This window comes from Chelonoidis abingdonii, chromosome 17, assembly GCF_003597395.2.
Source record: "Chelonoidis abingdonii isolate Lonesome George chromosome 17, CheloAbing_2.0, whole genome shotgun sequence".
Classification (NCBI taxonomy): domain Eukaryota; kingdom Metazoa; phylum Chordata; order Testudines; family Testudinidae; genus Chelonoidis; species Chelonoidis abingdonii.
Genome location: NC_133785.1, coordinates 11,568,656 through 11,587,726, shown reverse-complemented (window position 1 = coordinate 11,587,726; position 19,071 = coordinate 11,568,656). Strand labels below are relative to the sequence as shown.

Here is a 19,071-nt window from a genome sequence, read left to right as displayed (position 1 = left end):
TTTTAGTGCTTTTAATTAGGTACTTTCTTCATGTCCATTCTGCATGAGGGAGAGGGTATGGGAGTCTCTGCGGGGAACTGTGACTCTCCGCCACCATGAGGCAGGCCGGGCATCTCATTATCCTTTGCTGTCTCGTCCCTCCTCCCCCTTCCCCACCAGGCTGTGAGCTTGGGCTGCCATCCGACATAGAGGCACCAGTTTAATAATACTGCATAGGGCCCCATAAATCCTAAGGACGGCCCTGCATGCTCCCATACGTCTGTTAGTCTATAAGGTGCCACAGGACTCTTTGCTGCTAGTAAATACCTAAATACTACTGAGAAGTATAACAGGTAAAAGCTGCTTCAGCCACAGCCTCCTGTGTGTCGCTGTTTCAGCCATGATCAGATTTATAATAAAGGTAACGGAAGCAGCAGAGAGTATTACTGATTTTTAAGGGAAGAGTTAAAGTCAGTTGGCTGCATGGAAAATGGCTTCTATTGGCTTCCAAGGCACTGATTCGGGCCTTTCATATGGTACCTTGCAAAGCCTGTAAGAAGCAGAGGGATGGATCCAGGGATATAATGAAAGAAGGACTTATTGTTTCCTCGGTATATCTATCCACCTGACCTACTTTTGTCAACTCATCATATAATCAAAAGCTTCAGCAGCTCCAGCTTTCATAACTGCATGTCCAGTTTGCACACAGAAGGTGTTTGCACATGCAAGCTACTAATAGGAAGCTCAAACATGCTGTCTGATTGCTTGTGCGCTTGCGAAAACCAGGCCCTAAAGTCTAATACCATGATCTAGAGCAGTGCTACTCAAAGTGGTGGTCCGTGGACCGGTGCCAGTCTGCGAGCCATTGGCTGCTGGTCCGCAGCGAGTTTCCAGGAAAGAAAGAGAGAAATAATAGTATAATTTAAAAATCACACCGGAATTCCACCAAGAATAATTATCAGTCGATAAAAGCTGAAAATATTAAATATGTTTTCAGAAGCACATATTATAACATTGATAAATAAACAAAATAAAAAATGTCTGCCAATTTTTATTTTATTCATTATATTGTTTCTGATATAAATATTACTACGAATGTTCAAATAATATTTTCTTGGATCTAGTCATTTTATACTATCTGCCCAGATGCACAGCATTTCAGTCAGCCTTCAGTGTATTTAAATGGGAACACCTCCGCATGTACGCCACACTCCCATACCAATTCATACAGTGAAGAATGTTGGTTTTTCTGATCTGATGTGCTACGTGCCTATGCAAAAATGATAATAATATGGCACAAATATGATACCGGTCCCTGGCACATTGGGGGAAAAAAACTGCCAGTCTGTCACATCAGATAATTTGAGAAGTACTGATCTAGGGAGAAGCCGTTTAATATGTAAAAGCTCCAAGCGGCTTGTTGCTGATGCTTGGCTGCATTGCTTTGCAGGACATCCTATCTTTCCCGGCCTTGGTTTCCAATCCTCACTGGTACATGAGCTGGCTCAAGAACATTGCAGCCATCACTGATCGAAGGCAAAGCTACAACTGCTGATGTGTTTCACAGGAAGCTTTCAAATGGAAGGATGACCTTTGGATTTCAATGGAGGCTACAAGGAAAACTGGGAATGTGTAGGGCTCTATTGGACACAAACTTTTATAGACGGTCTATACTTACCATCTTTTAAAATGGTACTTTGTTATTTAAAAGGCTTTTCCTGCCCACCTCTTTGGAATGTTGTGGTTTGTTCATTGGTGAAACAGTCAGCAAGAGCAGTGTGTGTAATTCCAGAGAGGCAGTAGTGCACTGCACTGGGAAAGAACCCATGCACACATTTGACAGCAAATTTAGTTTTGGTGACAGTTAAGAGGTGATGATATATTAAAACCTTAATACCCACAAGCGAGCCTCCTGCCACAAGGCCCTGGTTCAGGAAAGCACTTGAGCAAGGAGGTGCATATGTTGACTTAAAGAAAAAATGTACCCAAACTTTGGAAAAATAAAGGCTTCAAACCCTTTTTAGATTTGTATAGTTTCTGAGAGAGATAAGCATGTGCTTAAGTCTTTTGCTGAATCGGGGCTATTGTGCCAAAACAGAATGGCCAAATGCTGTTTCTTTCCTCCGTTCTTCCTAGGACTGTTTCCAGGTACTCTAGCAATCTCAGCAGAAGAAATTGCCTGAGGGGAGGGGTGAATTTCCTGGGGGAGATTATAACGAAAGTTAGAAGTTTTAACAATTACAACATGGGTTGTTGGTGCGCACACACAAATGAAATGGGGTTGTCAAATCCGTTTTAAAAGTATCGAGGATAGCAAACTAATCCTCACACGTTTGTGCAAATTGTGTGTAAGCGTCTAGACTATCAAGATAATTTCAGTATGTGAAATATAATGCAGTTTTTGCTCTATTTATGGTGGCTGAAATGGTGGATTCTTTTGAAAATGGATGTATACAAAAACTCTGCAAATCCAAGGGGGCTTGAAGTCTTAATTTTCCAAGTTTGGGGCCTATTTGACTATGCAGCCTGCATTTGTTAGGCTTTTTAATATGTTTGAAAATGTGTCCGTTTAAAAAAAGTCAGTTGCATCCATAGATCTTGGAGATGGCCTGGATGACTGGGCAACAGGAGGAACCCTTCATTTTTGCAGGAATATACTGGGGTTTGTTGTAACGGCTGGGGGTGGGAGCGAGGGGAGACTTCTGAACTACAACTCCCATAAGGCAATATGAAATTATGGAAAAGTGCAATTTAATATTGAACTGATTCAAAACTAAGCATTCTGGGTCAGTTCAATAAACCAAAATTAAATATTTCCATTTTAGGAAGGTCAGAGTGTTTCTTTTCACTCAAAAAAGTTGTAATGAAACACTGGACGTTTCTCAATTGAAAATTTTCAGAATTTTGGTTCCTCAAAAACATTAAAAATTTCAACTTTTGGTCCCAATCTGAGACAAAAATAAATGTTGACAGAAATTCTGACTTTCACTCAGCTCTTATAATAATAACAAATTCCTGTGGGTGCTGGGGGGAGGCTGGGGGGAGGCAGTGGAGGAGTGAGTGTATAGAAATCTCTCTTGATCTCTTTGTGCGGAAGCCCGTCCCATTCTAGAACATCCTGCACCAACAGGTTCTGCAGCCTCTCAGAATACACTCTGCCGATATTTAAGGAGGCTGAAACTGATTTTAACTAATTTTGAACTCACCTGAGCATTGGGCCTGAAAATTCTATTGTCTTGAATGTTGTGAATGAGGGAGCTGAGAAGCAGTGGAAAAGAAATTCCAACGCAAAAATATTATCTTTGGCATAATGGCATAGAGCACCTGTGCTATCCTTGTTTATTAGGCTAGGGCTCCCCCCGTGGTGTGGCATACACCTGGCATACCATAGTAATGCAGGCGTCACGTTAACTAGGAGAGAGTTTTAAAAAGCTGAATTGAACATGGAAGTAAACCTGAGTATTTGAGGTTCACTCCTGCATTGCCAAGGAAGTGGACTGCATGCAGTCGGTCTGTTTCATTTCTGATTTCTACGGTTCTGTTACAAGGAAATGGGATTTGTGAACTCTAAATAGGTCTGTGACTCCAAAAAATAGCTTGGAAGGATGACAAAACCCTAGTGATGTGATGTCTTTGTACAATTTCTTAATGCACCAGTCAGAACTGGTCTGGTTCCTAGCAATCTGATGGGAAGAAATTGTTCCCTGAAATTTTAAGATCAAAATAACTAATTTTAAAACAGCTCATTCATAGAAACACATAGCATGTGTATAAAAGACACTTGCCCAATCAGCCATCAATAATCAAGTGACCCCACACACCAAAAAGGTGACATGTAAAACCACTAAAAGATTTGCCCATCCAACTCAGAATCGATTCACAGGAAATAATCCTTGATTTCCACATGGATTTGGAAACACGAAGAAGAGACAAGGGGGGAGGAATACAGGAAAACTCCAGTGATTGACTGGCGTGTCCCAGGGGCCCATCAGAACTGGTTCCCCTTTCTGTCACTGCTGCCTTCTAATGGTGCTGTAGTTTGACATGTATTAACCCAGGGAAATTGTTCACTACATGTGTTTTTCAGTGAGGCCCTGTTTGAACTGAGATGACGAAATCATGTAGCAGTTAACTGCTCAAAATCAAGAAAATGAGTCAGATTCTCAGATAATACTAAGGAATTTTGGCCCATATCCTCAAAGGTATTTTGGCACCCAATTCTCACTGAAATAAAAGGGGAGTTAGGTGCTTCAGCAGCTTTGAGGAGCTGGGCCTTCCTGGTTCCTGATTCTTCACTTCACTCCGGCACACTGCCTTCTCAAGAACGGCTCTCTGTTTCCACAGAGTAAACTACCCATATCTAAATGCCACAAATGTATTTGCCCTGTGCTTTGGCAATTAGTCATGCTCTGTCGCCCTACAGTTTGGCCCTATCCAGATACCGTCACATTAAGTCATGTTTTGAGGGTAGAAGCAGGGGAAGGAACCTGGGGGCTCAGTTTGCATTCCTGTAAATTACAGACAGCACAGTAATCTTTGCTGCTTGTTCAGCAGAGATGAGACTAGAGCACCTCAAAGCCAAGGACTTTGTTTTCCATAGTTTCTGGGTTAGATCCAGCATTGCTCTGACCCAGTATGGCCATTCTTATGTTCTTAACAACCATGTCAGTTCTCAGCAGCGGGAATTGTAAAGTGTTACCCCTTTTGACCCAAATGGTTAGCCAACATGCAGGGTCTTGTGGGTTGTTTCTGTGAAGAGGAGAAATTGATGATGGGTAAGGTCTTTCTTTGGGGCAATCCTGTTTATGCATAAAGAATGCACACAAAGTGCTGGTTCTCTGAACACAGTAGGAATCAACTAGGAAACAGTTTCCTTGCTCAGTCAGGCAAGCCTGTTTTTCCAGCCAGCAATCTGCCCAAAAAGCCCCCTCTCAGTTTTCTTTCAGGGTCACGTGACAAGAACATCTCTAGCTGTCTTTGGCTTTCTACTGCCTTCTCTGTGTGTTTCTGTGGTGTTGCCACTGTCCCTGTTTTCTCACATGCAGCTCACCAAAACATTACCCAGCCCTCTGTTTGCATTCAGCCCCCCCTGTGAAACCTCTCTGCCCTCCTAGCTCAGCGCCTGACTGGCCTGGCATGTTACCTGTGTTGTGGGGAGTGGCTCCTATTGGTTCAGCTATCTTCTGCCACAAGGAGCTTAATTCCTTTTTAGAAAGGCAGCTGTCACACCCACCAGTGACAACAAGGTTTCACCCAGCCTCCAGCATAGCAATATAAAAGTGTAACACATGCCAGCTGATTTGTTATGACTGTTGCCTCGCTGATGGGGAGAGACAACATCACTCATGAGTGAGAGAACTTTCCTTTGCTTGAGGAAGCTATGGAAGGTGATGGAGATGGTAAGTAAGGGACCATAACTCCCATCAGCCCCCTCTCCACAGCACTTCCCTGTCTCCTGGACAGGTAAGGGGAAATGACCTGAACCAGCAAGCGGATAGGATCTGAGGGGAGGCAGGGCCAGTGGCTGCATGGCAAGCCAGGAGCTGCAGAGAACCTGGATGCAGAGCAGAATCCCTGGGCTGTGTGCACAGCCTCGCACATCAAACAGGCTGTGACTGCCAGCCTTACAGCTGGGTGTGGCTCTGCAGGGGGCTGATGGGGCAGCAGCAGCTGGACAGGGAGCCAGTGCAGAAGGGCCCAATGAGAGACACTGGCCTGGAAACCCACAAGCTTCTATTTCTTTGAATAGAGACAGGACTGGAGAGGGACCCCCAGGCCCTGGCCCTGAAGAGCCCTGACACTCAATTGAACTGCCCCCAGGTCCCAAAGAAAACCCATTATTGCTCATTTTAAAATGTAACTGGTTAAACCTCTGTGCTGAGGGGGGTGCAACCTCTGCCCTTTCCTGCCAGCCCTAGTAAAATATCCTTTCACTCAGCCATGGGGCTCAGTGATTATTAGAACCCAGTGGAGATAGCACCTACCAGACCTAGCTGTACATCTACGGTGAATGCCTCCGAGTGGCGCTACACCTGCCATGCTGGGTACCTGAGTGCTTTGGTCTACTCTGGCCCCGAGCAACCCCAGGCCTTACAAGTGAGTGAGATGCCCCAGAACGGATGGGCCCTTACAGTGGGAACAAGGGCACCTTTTCTTTCTAAAATAGTTGTCGTGATGGTCCCTGAAAAACTGCGCCCCTAAAGCCCCATTCAGAATGTAGTGCTGGGGCCCTCATTCCTGTGCATGTGCCATGAGGTTGGGTTTTACGTTGTACTAATGAGAGAAGCTTGGGAGAGCCTGGAACCCCAGCATTTTCCTAACCCCTAGGAGGGAAGGGGGCTCCCCAGGAGAACCACAGGGGAGAAGGGTGGAAGATGGGGTGCCACTAAATACAGCCCAGCCCTGTTAAGCAACACGTGACAGCAGTATGAAGCAGAGCTATGGCTGGGCTGCGGAAGAGGGTTCTGGCTCAGGCTAGCATTCGCCAGCTGGCTCCAAGGCTCAACAAGGGCTCTAGGCTGAGGCCACGTCTCATGGCCTAGCATGTTTGCATAGCAGGTGTGAAACTTTTGCCATGTTGGGTCAAAATCATGCAAAAATGGCAGCTGTTACGGGAGTTCTGCCATGTTTGACCCAAACGGACAGCCGGGCTCCTGTCACCTGGATCCAAAAGTTTGTGCAAAGCAGCCCCAGGAGCAAGCAGTCCAACCCCGCAGCACTTCAAGCTACCTTTGCGCACACACCGCCTGACTAGGGGGTTGCTCCTTTCGGGTGTACGTGAGCATCTGGCCCATATATTAGGATGTATTGGCTGGGAGTCAGTGTTTGTCTTACCCAGCTGTTTGACTACATGTAATATGATGCCCCTGGCTGGGGACAGCAGCAGAGCAAGTGAACTGGCTCTAGAAGTGTGAGCCTCTGCTGTTCAATGAGCTCAAGCACTATAGCTGACTCAAATTTCTGAGGCCTAGCCAGGAGAGGGGGCGAGAGAGCCCCGTTGTTGTCGCCGGTTACACAAGGCCTAGTGGCTTTATTGGCACAGTCCGTCCTAATTCACATTTTCACTCATGTTCCCAATGACGTTTTGGGCCTAAGTACACAGGGCCTCAGCCAGGAAACCTGGGTTTTAATCTCTGCCACTGACTGACTATGTGACCTTGGACAGATCACATAACACCTCTGTACATCGATCCCAATCTGTAAAATGGGCATGTTTATCCTGTGGGCTCATCCTCTCTACCGCCTGTTCCTCCCTTGGCGGGGGTTGGAGTGAGCTCGTCCACTCCTTCTTTGAGTTATTTGCACCTGATAGAGGAAAAGTGCAATATAAATCTAGTTAATTACTGTACAAATTAGTCTCAACTATCATTGCCCAGTTCAAAGGAAGCTTGCCTGTTTAACAGTAAAACTACAAGTGCCCTTCTAGTGCAAACCCATGCTGAAGGCACTGACATGTGCTTTGTCCATCACAGTAGAGGATGATCCTGTCCGCCCCCAGCCACAGAGAGAACAGACCGTAGGAGATGCTCCCACCTAGGATGGGGAATACTCTGTAGGGGACCATGTGTTGCTTGGGGGAGGGGGTGTTCATCAAAGTGGGGCACAGGAGACTCCCCAATACCTCATTACTGCACTGACACCCATCTCCATCTGTTCCCAGGAGCTTTACAGAACCTGCTGCAGGACTCCAGCCTGCCTGGCAAGTGCCACCTGCCCCAGGCCTCACCGCCCAACCTTACGAGAAACTGGTTCAGGAACCACCACCAACAGGACTGGGCAGCCTCAACCAAGAACAGGTGAGGTGACAAGCCCACCTCGGGGTCCGACATGGGATCCTGCTCCAGCCTTCAGCATGGTGGCATGGGAGATGTCCCTGAGACACACAGGGATCTCAATAAGGGTGCTGGGCTGCAGGGTGGGGGCGCTGAAAGACCAATTGAATCCCACTGTGATGTTTCTCGCTGTGGTTTCCTTGTTCTGCCAAACACAGCTGAGGTTTTGGAGTGATCTGACTTGAGTTCAATACCGGGGAGAGTGAGGAATAAAGGCTGCCTGGCTTTGAGGGTGGCACAGGGACTCTTGGGTGTCTGGAAGATCAGGCGCTGGCTCCAGATGCTTGGGTTCTATTATGGCCTCTGCTTTCATTTCTCTGGCTCACTTATGATTTTCTCTCCTAGGCTCTAGAAGTATTCTTCATCCCAGCCTAGCATGGCCACCCTGCCTCCCCCGGCTGAGTGCCAGGCCACCATGGGCTCGAATGATGCCCCCTCCCTGTGGAGGTCAGTTCAGTGCGCCCTCCCAGCAAGCCAAAGGATCTTACCGCACCCATCAGAGACGGTGCCAGCAGCTACTGAACAGCAGAGACCAGGAACTGGCTGGGGCAGGCAGGAGTCCTGGATTCCTGGAGTGATGTGGAAGAATGTGATTCAGAGAGAGATCCAGCCAGCAGCCACAGGAGGAGGGGTCCCTGAGTGACTGAGAGATGATTGCTGCCCTCATGTGGGAGCTGGGTGGGGTACAGACAGCAATGCTGAGCTGCATGGTATGCATCGTGGTGGTGCCCATAGACCCTGCAGTCCTGTCCCAGCATGCACTGGGGAGCAGCACAGCCCCCAGCCCTGCACTCGTCTGGCTCCAGGGACTTCCAGAATGGGAGGTATCTGGGGCAGCTGCAGGACAATGCTCCTAGAGCTGCCAGGGCAGGAATAATGCCCTTTGAGTGACAGGGCCAGGAGCCAGGCCCTGGGGGTGCCAGGTCTGCAGCAAAGACCAACAGGTCATGGGCAGTTGGGGATAAGATGGACAGCTCAAGGGGCTGAGATAGCATCTGAACCCCCATCTCAACACATGCCCCCACCTCACTGCTTTATGCAAAAAGCAGCTAGAGCTGCAGCCTCAGCACATAAGCCTTGGGGCAACAGGGCAGTTAAGCAGATTTAACATGGCACCTTTCCACACTGGGGGGCTGGCTCCAATCTAGCCATGGGGCAGGTGGTCTGGGAATGAGACATGGGGCCCTTCCTCTCACGGGGATGCCAGTTCTGGCCTGGATGCACCCTGTGTAAGGCACGTTTGCAGGGTCTCAGCCCAGTTCTCCACTGGACAAACACACAACCCTGCCCGTGGGCACTAATCCACGCTTTGCCAGCATCGCCAGCACTGAGGCTAAGCGGCCAAACAGGCCCCCTTGTGGATGAGTAAGAGGTGCAGGGGCAGGGAAAGCATGTCGAGGGGCTCTTCAGGGCTCACCCACGAATCAGACTCCAGGATGAATATCCTGCAGATTTTAGGGGTATAAAGCTGTAGGGGGTATAAACACGGTGCTGTGTTCCCCCTCTGGGGGTTGAGAGCATAGACCCTTGGGTTTTTGCCCCAGAGGGAAGTGGGGTCTAGCAGGTTAGAATGTGGGCTGGGCATCAGACTCCTGGGTTCAATTTCTGGCTCTGCCCCTGGCATGAGTGAATGAATTGTTTCCTTTCTCTAGTGCTCCATCCTTCTACGGGGGATCATGTTCATGTTCCCAGAGAGGCTGAAGACAGCAGGACAGTGGTCTGGACTGGGGTCACACAGTGTCTGGGCAGGGATGGGGAAGCCTTGGGCCTTGATAGGGCTCAGCTGGGGCTTGACGACAGGCTCTAACCTGCCTGTTCTGCACCACCCCTGCACCCTGTTTGACCTGCACTCCAGGACAGCAGGCCCTGGGCCCCATGGAGCCAGTGCAGAAGCTCAAGACGCAGCTGCATCCTTCAGTCATCCAATAAACCCTAATGCTTCCATCAGCAGCTGTGTCTGTCACTCTTAATGCGCAAGCCTGGAGGGCTGACCCCCACCCTAGGGGGTGCTGTGCTGTAGAGAGCAGGACAGGGGCGCAGTCAGAGCTGGCCCTAAAGACTGAGCCCAGAGGGCCACGCTCAGAGCTGGGATAGCAGGGACTGCAGGCTGGCAGTGAGGGGCATCAGCAGGACTGCCGTATCTGCTGGCTCCATTTCCCTGGCTGCCCCGTACTGCTCGTTCCATGCCCCAGAGTGGATCAGCTCATGGCTCCAGCACTTGTGCAGCTGAGCCCATCTGCTCCTGCCAGAGTGGCTAATGAGTGGCCATGCACTCTTAAAGGGCCCTGTCCCAGTAGGGTCTGCAATAGAGTCTCTGAGGGTCCTGGGCAGTGCTAAGGGCCAGCTACCTCTGGGGTGGGGCATGGGGACTGTTCGCACAGGACTCCCTCACCCGGTGCTGAGATGCAGCGGGGGGATACCTGCGGGCACACAGAGCACAGCTCATGCCATGACCAGAGCAAGACCCACCACACCCTTGTCTGGACTTAGCTTCTCCAGCAGTGAACCCGCCACCACCACACCCATACACAGAGCCAGGCTCATCCTCTCCAACAGGAGGCAGCAGTGGGGACAGACAGATGGCCTGGCTCATCCCCTCCAGAAGCAGGCAGCACAGCCACACACCCAGACTCTGCTGTGGGTTTGTGTCACTTTATTCACTGTTACACTCACTCCAGCCAGGCCTGCCCGGGCATGCACCATTTAACCTCCAGCCCCTTGGCACAGCCTCAGGGAGAGAGGGGTGCCAGGGCAGAATAGATACTTTGAGGGGAGGTTTGAGAGGAAATTAAATTATTCCCCAGCTGCACTCTGTCATGGAGGTCCCAGCCTTGGGGAGGGAGGGGGTGAGGCACCGAACCCACAGTATCAATGTCCTCCAACTATCAGGGCTTTAGGGCAGCCCCAGTCACCTCCAAGGGAAGCCCCACCCCTCCTGCACATCTGGCACACCTGGGGAAGGCTGTCCCCTGCCCTAGGCTCCACCAAGTCTGTCAATGTCCCCATCCCAGTCCTGGGCTCAGTCTAACCTCTGGAATCCAATTCCACCCACAGGAGCTGAGATCAGAATCCAGCCCGGACCTCGTAGCCCTCAGTGGGTGACTGGATCTATAGCTGGGGAGCTGAGATCACACACTGGTTTTGTTGTGAAGTGGCTTCCTTTGTTCTAACTCAGCCAGGGCCTGTGTGCCACAAGCACTGGGGTCCCCGGGGCAGGGGCAGGGGGTTCAGTTGTTCCCTGGGGGTAGCTTAGTTGTTTTTTTTCCTGTCTCTGGGCATCCATCCACGCTCCTGGCCATGCTCTGAGTTCAGAGAGGCGTCACAGCCGCTGTGCCCAGGGTGCCCTGTGGGGGGCAGGTCTCCCCACTGCGCATGATGATCACCGGAAAGTAGAGGGCGTCGTGGTAGCAGGGTGGATTCCCCAGGGGCTGCCTCTCTGCCCTGCCCCCGCTCAGGCTGCGAAAGATGCTCCGGCCCAGCGAAAAGCGGCTGCGGCTGAAGGGCAGGCGGGCGTAGAGGGCCCGGGTGCTGCAAGAGGGGAGCGAGTTGCTGCTCAGTGTACGACGGCAGCGCTGCCAGCCCCGCAGGTAGGCATGGCCTGCCATGACAGCATCCATCAGCACCGCCTCTGAGTAGCTGGGCACCAGCTGGCGGTTGGAGCAGATGTGCCACTCCAGCTCTGTCATGTCCACCGTGGCCACACGTGGGATGGGGCTCCCATAGCCAGAGGGCTCCAGAGAGCCGGGCCCATCCTCAGTACCAAAGAGCTTCTCCACGTGGTAGTGCACATTGGCTGTGCGATAACCAGCTAGCACCCGGAGCGGCCAGGACAGAAGCGCCAGCGAGGCTGCCCAGAAGGCCCAGCGCCGGGCAAACCAGGGAGGGTGCCCCGGCTCAGGGAAGACCATCAGCTGCTCCTGGAAGTTGACATCCTGCAGCCGCATACCCTCTCGTGCCTCCAGGTAGTCATCCAGCCCCTCGTTCTGGCTGAAGAAGCGTGCCCGCTGCGCCAGGTAGGCAGCCTCAGCCTGAGCGCTGGCAAAGCTGAAGCACTTGGTGAAGCGCAGGCGCGTGGCCGGATGCTCAGCCAGGCCCAGCAGCTCCTTGGAGACATCACGCACGCCATGGGCCGTGTAGTCAAAGTGGCTCTCAGCCACGTGGGTGTTGACCCGCTCATGGTACACTTGCGTGGTGGTGTAGGCATCGCCATTGCGATAGCGGGTCACCTGGCGCGTCCGACGGATGTAGTGGTAGCTCACTGCCTTCCACCACACGCAAGGCGCTGCCTGCTGCATGTGCTGCACCAGCTGGTGCACGCTGGCAGTGCTGGCCCGGGGCTGGCGCCGGGCCTGGGCAAAGCAATGCCAGCACTCTACCAGGTAGAGCAGGTAGAGCATGGTCAGGAAGGCCAGCGGGATGTAGAGATAGCCGTCTGAGCAGGGGCTGGCGTGATAGACAGTAGAGGTTCCCCGGGATGCCCCATCAAAGGCCAGGCGAGTGACGGTGGAGAGGTGGCACCAGGCCACGGCACCAAAGCAACCATACATCAGCAAGGTGAGCAGTAGGCACCGCCAGTGTGACTCTTGCCACAGGGAGCTGCTCAGAGACTGCTTGAGGGGGCGCTGCTGCTCCAGGGAGAGAGAAACACAGTTAATGGGGAAACACTCTGTGTCCCTTTCCCTGTCCCCTTGCCCCGAGGCTGGATCACAGCCAATGCCCCACAAAGGGGAAAGGTCCCATTTCCTTTCCTCCCAAGCCTGCCAGTCCCCCCTGAGGCAGATCAGAGCTGCTGCCCCCTGGAGAGGAAAGGTCCCATGTCCCATACCCTGCCTTCCAAACTCCAGCTATCAAACGGCTGGTCTAGGCCTGGCAGCAGTAACCAATCAGAACGCACGTGAGCAGGCTAGTGCCTGGAAAGCGGATGGCCCCTCTGGCACAAGTCCCAGCTGTGCCTTCAGCCACCACCTAATCTGCCCTCACCCTCCTTCCGCCTCAACAGTGTCTCGTGGGCACCAGGCAAAGCGCCAAAAACAAATGGACTCCTGGATGCAGCTGCATCAGCACCAATGAGCTCACTGGGGGATGGGAAGGCTCAGGGACAAATTAACCACCAGACCTTGCCCCCCCCCCCCCCGTCTCCTGTCCCACAGCTGGGTAGAGAACCCTGAGTCCTGGCTCCCTGCCCCCCCACTGCTTTGGCCCATTAGATCCCACCCTGACCTAGGACTAGAGCCCAGGAGTCCTGGACCCCTGCTCACCTCCAACTGTCTAGACCCCACTTGCCTCCCAGACCCAAGGACAGAACCCAGGAGTCCTGGTTCCTACCACCTCCTGCTTTAGACCCCAGGCCTCTCCTGGAGTTGAGAACAGAACCCAGGAGGCTGCCAACACCACCGCCCCTATTCCTGCCACTGGACCCCACAACCTCCCAGGGGTGGCCCCACGGATGTGATGGGGGGGGGAGGGATCGGAACTGCGCAGAACCAGCCAACGCAGCACTGCCCCGCACACCTTCTCCTGCCTCTGCGAGACCCCTCGGCCCCACCCCCAGGCGTGTTCCCTGCAGCACTGCGGGGGAGGGGCACGGAGAAAACAAGCGCTCCCCCCGCACCCTGGGGGATTCCAGCCCCAGCAAGCCCCCCACACCCCGGCCTTTGTCCCGATCGAGCCCCTCACGGTCCCTCCCACACACACACCCAGCCCCAGCCGCTCTGCTGCAATGCAGAGCCCGGCACCCAATCCGCCCCGCCGCGACGGCAAACCGCCCCCCCGGGCCAACGGGGCCCCCCAGTCCCGATCCAGCGCCGGTGATTCCGGTGTATCGTCTCTCCACATTGTAACGACAGTTACCGAAATGCCGTGGGGGGCGGAGCGGGGGAATCGCCGTGACCCCTACATCAACCGCCCCTTACCCCACAACCCCGCCTGTCTCCCCATACCCCCGGCCCGCACCTCCCATCCCCCAACACTGCCTATGCCCCCGCACCCCCCAACTCACACAAACGCCCTGCCCGACTGTCGGGGGGGGGCGGCAAACGCGACAGGGGAGAGCAGCGCCCCCCCCAAACCAGCCCCTCGGGCGGAGCACCCCCCCCCTTGCGCACGGGGGGTCCAGGATCGGGCCCAACCTTACCTCCTCCCGGTGCGGGTCCCCCGCGGGGGGCGGGCCGGGCAGCGCCCCCTCGCCGAGCATGGCTGTCGCTGGGGGCTGCGGCAGCCGGGATCGCGGGCACCATGGCGGGGTCAGACCCAGCGCCCCGCGGCCCAAGCGCCGAGCCGCCTCCCTGCCTGGTGCAGCTTCTGTGTCCCGCTCCGATTGCTCCGTGCGCCTGCTCCGCCTCCCCCGGCGGGGCCCTGCCCGCGGCGCCGGGGCCGCCTCCCTCCTGCCCCGGTGCCCAGCGCCCCCTGCCCAGCGCTGCGCCCCGGCTACAGCCTCGCCCCAGGTGCCGCACTCCTACTCCTGGGCGCCCAGGCGCCCCACCTCTTCCACCCATCGCAGAGCCGCTCCAGTGCCCCCACCTCCCCTGCCACTCAACCCAGGGCCCTGCTGTCCCCAGCACCCCACGCGTCTCCTGTGCCCCCACCCCTCCCATTCCTGCCCCCCTTTGCGCCCTTCCTCCATCTGCCCCATCCCCTGGTGCCACCCACCCTATACTGCATCGCTGTGTCCCAGAGCCCGTGTGCTCCCTACACACACACACAGTCACCTGTGCCCTGGGTGCCCTTATGCCTCCTGACATCCCCGCTCCTGTGATCCCCTCTCTCCTTCTGCCCCACCTTCATCCCCCACCCCAGGGCCCCTGCAACCCCAGTGGCATCCTGTCCCAGCCCCTAACCCCCTCCTGTCCCTGCACTGCACCCCGTATGCCCCAGTGCTACCTACTCATCCTACTTGCATGTTCCCTCTGAACCCCAACTCCTCACCCCTCCCAGTGTGACCCAGACCTCCTGTCCCTGCACTGCACCCGCTATGCCCCAGTGCTACTTGCACATCCTACCTGCATGTGCCCCCTGAACCCCAACTCCTCACCCCCCTGTGTGACCCACACCTCCTGTCCCTGCACTGCACCCCCTATGCCCCAGTGCTACTTGCACATCCTACCTGCATGTGCCCCCTGAACCTCACTCCTCACCCCCCCGTGTGACCCAGACCTCCTGTCCCTGCACTGCACCCCCTGTGCCCTGTGCCACCTGCACATCCTACCTGCATCTGCCCCCTGAACCTCACTCCTCACCGCCCTGTGTGACCCACACCTCCTGTCCCTGCACTGCACCCCCTGTGCCCCAGTGCTACCTGCATAGCCTGTCTGCATGTGCCCCCTGAACCTCACTCCTCACCTGCACAGTGCAACCCACACATCATGCTCCTAATTCTCCCTCTGCCCCAAGCCCAAGTGCCATCCTGCAACCCCCACCCCAACCTATGCCTCCTACTCCTACCATCCTGCACCCCCTGGCACCATCCCTCAGTGCCTACAATCCCCACTCCCCTTGTCCTCAAGTGCCCTTAGGAGTGCAAGGTGTCTTAGCTCAGCATTGCCAAAGTCCATCTGTGCCTCTTTCCCCACCCCCATCCCCCATTTTAGAGATGGTCCCTAACGTTTAGGGGGCTCCCCCAGAACATCCACCACCACTTCCATCCTCACTAGCTAGTGAGGCTGTCATCTCCACGCTGCTGGGACTCACATTTGGAGGAAGTGCCTTAGTCCTAAGGGACAGACTCCCCCCTGCCCCCAAATGTCCATAGGAATTCAGTCCCCGCTATGCTCCTGGCAGAATGGCTGGTCCTGACTGCCCATGGACTCCATTGATCAGGTAAGAGAAGTGAGATTGGCTCCATTGTCCTCCCCCCCCTCCCCCCCAGACCTCCTCTCCATCTCTCCCTACAGCTCCCATGGATCCAGGACAAGGGGGCAGTGCCAACGCAAGGGAGCCCCTATCTCAGAGAACGTGTGCAGCATGCAAGACTTCCTTGTGCAATGAGCAAAGAACTAGATTCCGTGGAGACTGGCATGAGAGTCAGTGGGTGAGTTGCAGAACTCCCTGCCACATGATTTATGGATGGGAGATTCAAAGACCACAAGGCCCTGTTCTGATCCTCCATTCTGACTCCTGTATCACTCAAGCTGGGTACTTCCACCCACACTCCCTGCACCCCACCCAGAGTTGCTGGCTAAGCTGGAGTTGAGCTGTTAGAGAGACACCCAGTTTGGATTGAAAGATCCCACTTGATGGAGAACCCCCTTCCCCTAGCCCTGGGGCAGTTGTGCCAAGGGTGAGTCCCCTCTCCCTTTTGAACACGCGTCCCTCAGTTCCAGGCTAAATGTGTCGGGCATTGGCTCCCAGCTTTTGGCTCTTGCTCAGCTTTTGTCTGTGACATTAATGAGCTCCCAGCTCCAAGAAATCTCTGAAAGGCCAGGATTGAGCCCCTTTGGGACCTTCTCTGGGATAAACTAAATGCAGCTCCATCAGCCTCTCCTTGCAAGGCAGGTCCTTCAGGCCTTGGATACTTCTTGTGCGTCTTCTCTGAGGCTCCCCTTGATTTGTCACCAGCCTATGGCAGAGTGGTAACTGGATGTGGGTGCAAGATCCTGTCTCGGTCTCACCAATGCTGTGTGCAGAGGGGATTTCACCTCCCAGCTCCTGCTCCATGTCCCTCAGACATGCCAGGATCATGTTCACCCTCAGGGCCTGCTTTAGGCCAATTCAACCAATTCCCCTGAGTCAGGCCCTGCCCCTAAGAGGGCCCCGCGCCCAAGCCCCAGTATGGCGTACTGGCAAGAGCCAGTGTGCTGAACCAGGGTGAGCCGGCTTCCCCAGCGGGCAATTTAAAGGGCCTGGCGCTCCCAGGCCCTTTAAATTGCCACCAGAGCCCCATTGCTGGAGCCCTGGGGTGGGGCTCTGGGAACTATTTAAAAAGTCTCAGTCTCCCTTTGCTTCTACCGCCCCAGCCCTTTAAATAGCCACCAGAGCCCCACTGCTTCCCCAGGGCTCCCACGGCTATTTAAAGGTCGGGGCGGTAGAAACAGGGCAGCCCCGGGCCCTTTAAATAGCTCCTGAGCTGCTGCTGCTATCCTGGTGGGGGAGGGAGGAGGAGGGGGCTGTACCCCCTGTACCTGCACCCCCTGCCCGCAGCCAGCCCCGCACCCCCTGCAGCAGCTTCTGTCTGCAGCCAGTCCTGCACCTCCTGCCCTCAGCCAGCCCATCTCCAGCCAGCCCCGCACCCACTGCCCTGCCCGCACCAGCCCCTGCCTGCAGCCAGCCCTGCACCCCCTGCCCTGTCCGCAGCCAGCCCCTGTCTCCAGCCAGCCCCACACCAGCCTGTCTGCAGCCAGCTCCGCACCCACTGCCCTGTCTCCAGTCAGCCCCAGACCCCATGCCTGCAGCCAGCTCATTTCTAGCCAGCCCCTGCCACACCCCCTGCCTGAAGCCAGCCAACCCCTGCCACACCCCCTGCCTGAAGCCAGCCAGTCCTGCACTCCTTTGTCTCTAGCCCTCCCAACCCATACCGCACCCCCCCTGTGGCCCTGCCTGAAGCCAGCCAGCCCACCCTACACCCTCCTGTGTCCAGCCAGCCCTGCACCCCTTGCCCTGCCTGCAGTCAGCCCCTGCCCAGCCTCCAGCCAGCCCCATGTCCACTGGTGCCCTGCAGTTCCCAAGGCAGTAACCATGCACACCTGCTTCAATGAGGGGGGCAGGGACCAGCTGGGACCCACACATGTGCACACTCTAGGGTGACCAGACAGCAAGTTTGAAAAATTGGGACGGGGGTGAGGGGTAATAGGATCCTATATAAGAAAAAGACCCAAAAATTGAGACTGTCCCTATAAAATCAGGACATCTGGTCACCCTAGCACACCCCCAGGGAGTGGCGGGGACCCACACATGTAAAACAGAGCTCATTTCTAGTTCAGGCCCATCTTTTTAAAAAAGAACTTTAGGTAGGGTTAACATACATCCGTATTTTTCCGGACATGTCAGGCGTTTTGGTTCTTAAATTGCCATCTGGGAGGAAAATACAGACGTATGGTAACCCTATTGGTACAAAAAATACATACTGTGGCACAGCCCTTAAATCAGAACTTTTTATAGGGAACTGGTTGCTAAGAAATGAAAGGCTTTTTTTTACGTTTGTTTTTTTTTAGTTATCCCTGCTGGGGCCCCGCTGAAAATGTTCAAATTGGGCCCCGCACTTCCTAAAGCCAGCCCTGTTCACCCTCATAGCAACAGCATGGCACTGGAAGCTCCTGCTCAGCTGATTTTCACCAGCACTCATGAGTCCCTGCAATCCTGGATGCAGCCCCCAGCCTGCACTGGGGTCAGGGCTCTCCAGCCAGGCCTTGTGGAGCCATGCATGCTATTAGGCGAAGGTTCAGCTGGTCCAAAAGGGACGGTGAGTTAAGCAAGTCACTTTACTCAAAACCCTATAATCTTGGGACTCCAGGAAATGGCACTTTAAATAGACCCCTCTGGGTCAGACTCTCAGCAAGTGGAAATTGACCAGGGTCCACTGAAGTCACCAGTGTTGGGATGACTTTCACCCACTGAGAATCTGCTCCCAGTAGCGAACAACTCCACCTGCAATTGGAGTCAGTGGCCCAAAGTGTGTGTGTGGGGGTACTTTGGGGTGCAGATGGTGCCCAATGGGCTTAGTCTCCCAGGGATCCATGGCATTTGACTACTTCCTGCAGGCTCTGTTTTTAAAAAAATTGCTAGATTATTATTCAGGTATGAACTCTCCCCATCCCCCACATCTGTGGCCAGCAAAAACTCCATTGGTGGCTGCCTCAGCTTCCTCCGCTTCTCTGTGTATTTATTGTTCCAATTCTCCTGGCTGGGACCCCACAATTACATCAGGATCCTCACACCAATTGCTACTGGCCAGTAGCTGAGTGCACCTTCCCCAAGGTATTGTGCAGGGGAGGTGTGCATTCATATGCCTGATATTTTCCTGGCTGTGCAGCTACACTTGACAGAGCTGTGGGATGTATAGCAGTCTGGGGTGCAGGAGGAGGTAGCCTTGGTGGTCATAGTGGATAAGCAGCTGAACATAAGCTCCCAGTGTAATGCAATCTTTTGATGCACAAACAAGGGAATCTCAGGTAGAGGAGAGGTTCTGTTACTCTGTATGTGGCAGAGGTGCGACCACTGCTGGAATCCTGTGTCCAGTTGTGGTGTTCACAATTCAAGAAGGATCATGTTGATAAATTGGAGAGGGGTCAGGGAAGAGCCCCAGGAATGATTAAAGAATTGAAAAATG

At 54.1% G+C, this 19,071-nt stretch overlaps 2 protein-coding genes across 3 annotated transcripts in view; both read right to left on the bottom strand.

Annotated features, from left to right (window-relative positions):
• PACS1 (phosphofurin acidic cluster sorting protein 1) overlaps positions 1–19,071 on the bottom strand; it is a 548,517-nt gene that overhangs the window by 394,611 nt on the left and 134,835 nt on the right. The gene's annotated exons all lie outside the window — the stretch shown is intronic.
• On the bottom strand, positions 10,469–14,052 carry TMEM151A (transmembrane protein 151A). Its single transcript, XM_032804176.2, has 2 exons — positions 13,945–14,052; positions 10,469–12,436 (listed from the first exon to the last, which is right to left on the bottom strand). The coding sequence occupies exons 1-2, from the start codon at positions 14,002–14,004 to the stop codon at positions 11,120–11,122; spliced, it is 1,377 nt and encodes a 458-aa protein (XP_032660067.1). The 5' UTR covers positions 14,005–14,052; the 3' UTR covers positions 10,469–11,119.

Coding starts and splice junctions, on each gene's coding strand:
- TMEM151A (XM_032804176.2), bottom strand. CDS start 14,004: ATGCTCGGCGAGGGGGCGCTGCCCGGCCCGCCCCCCGCGGGGGACCCG. Junction 12,437..13,944: donor GGGACCCGCACCGGGAGGAG/GTAAGGTTGGGC, acceptor TCCCTGGAGCAG/CAGCGCCCCCTCAAGCAGTC.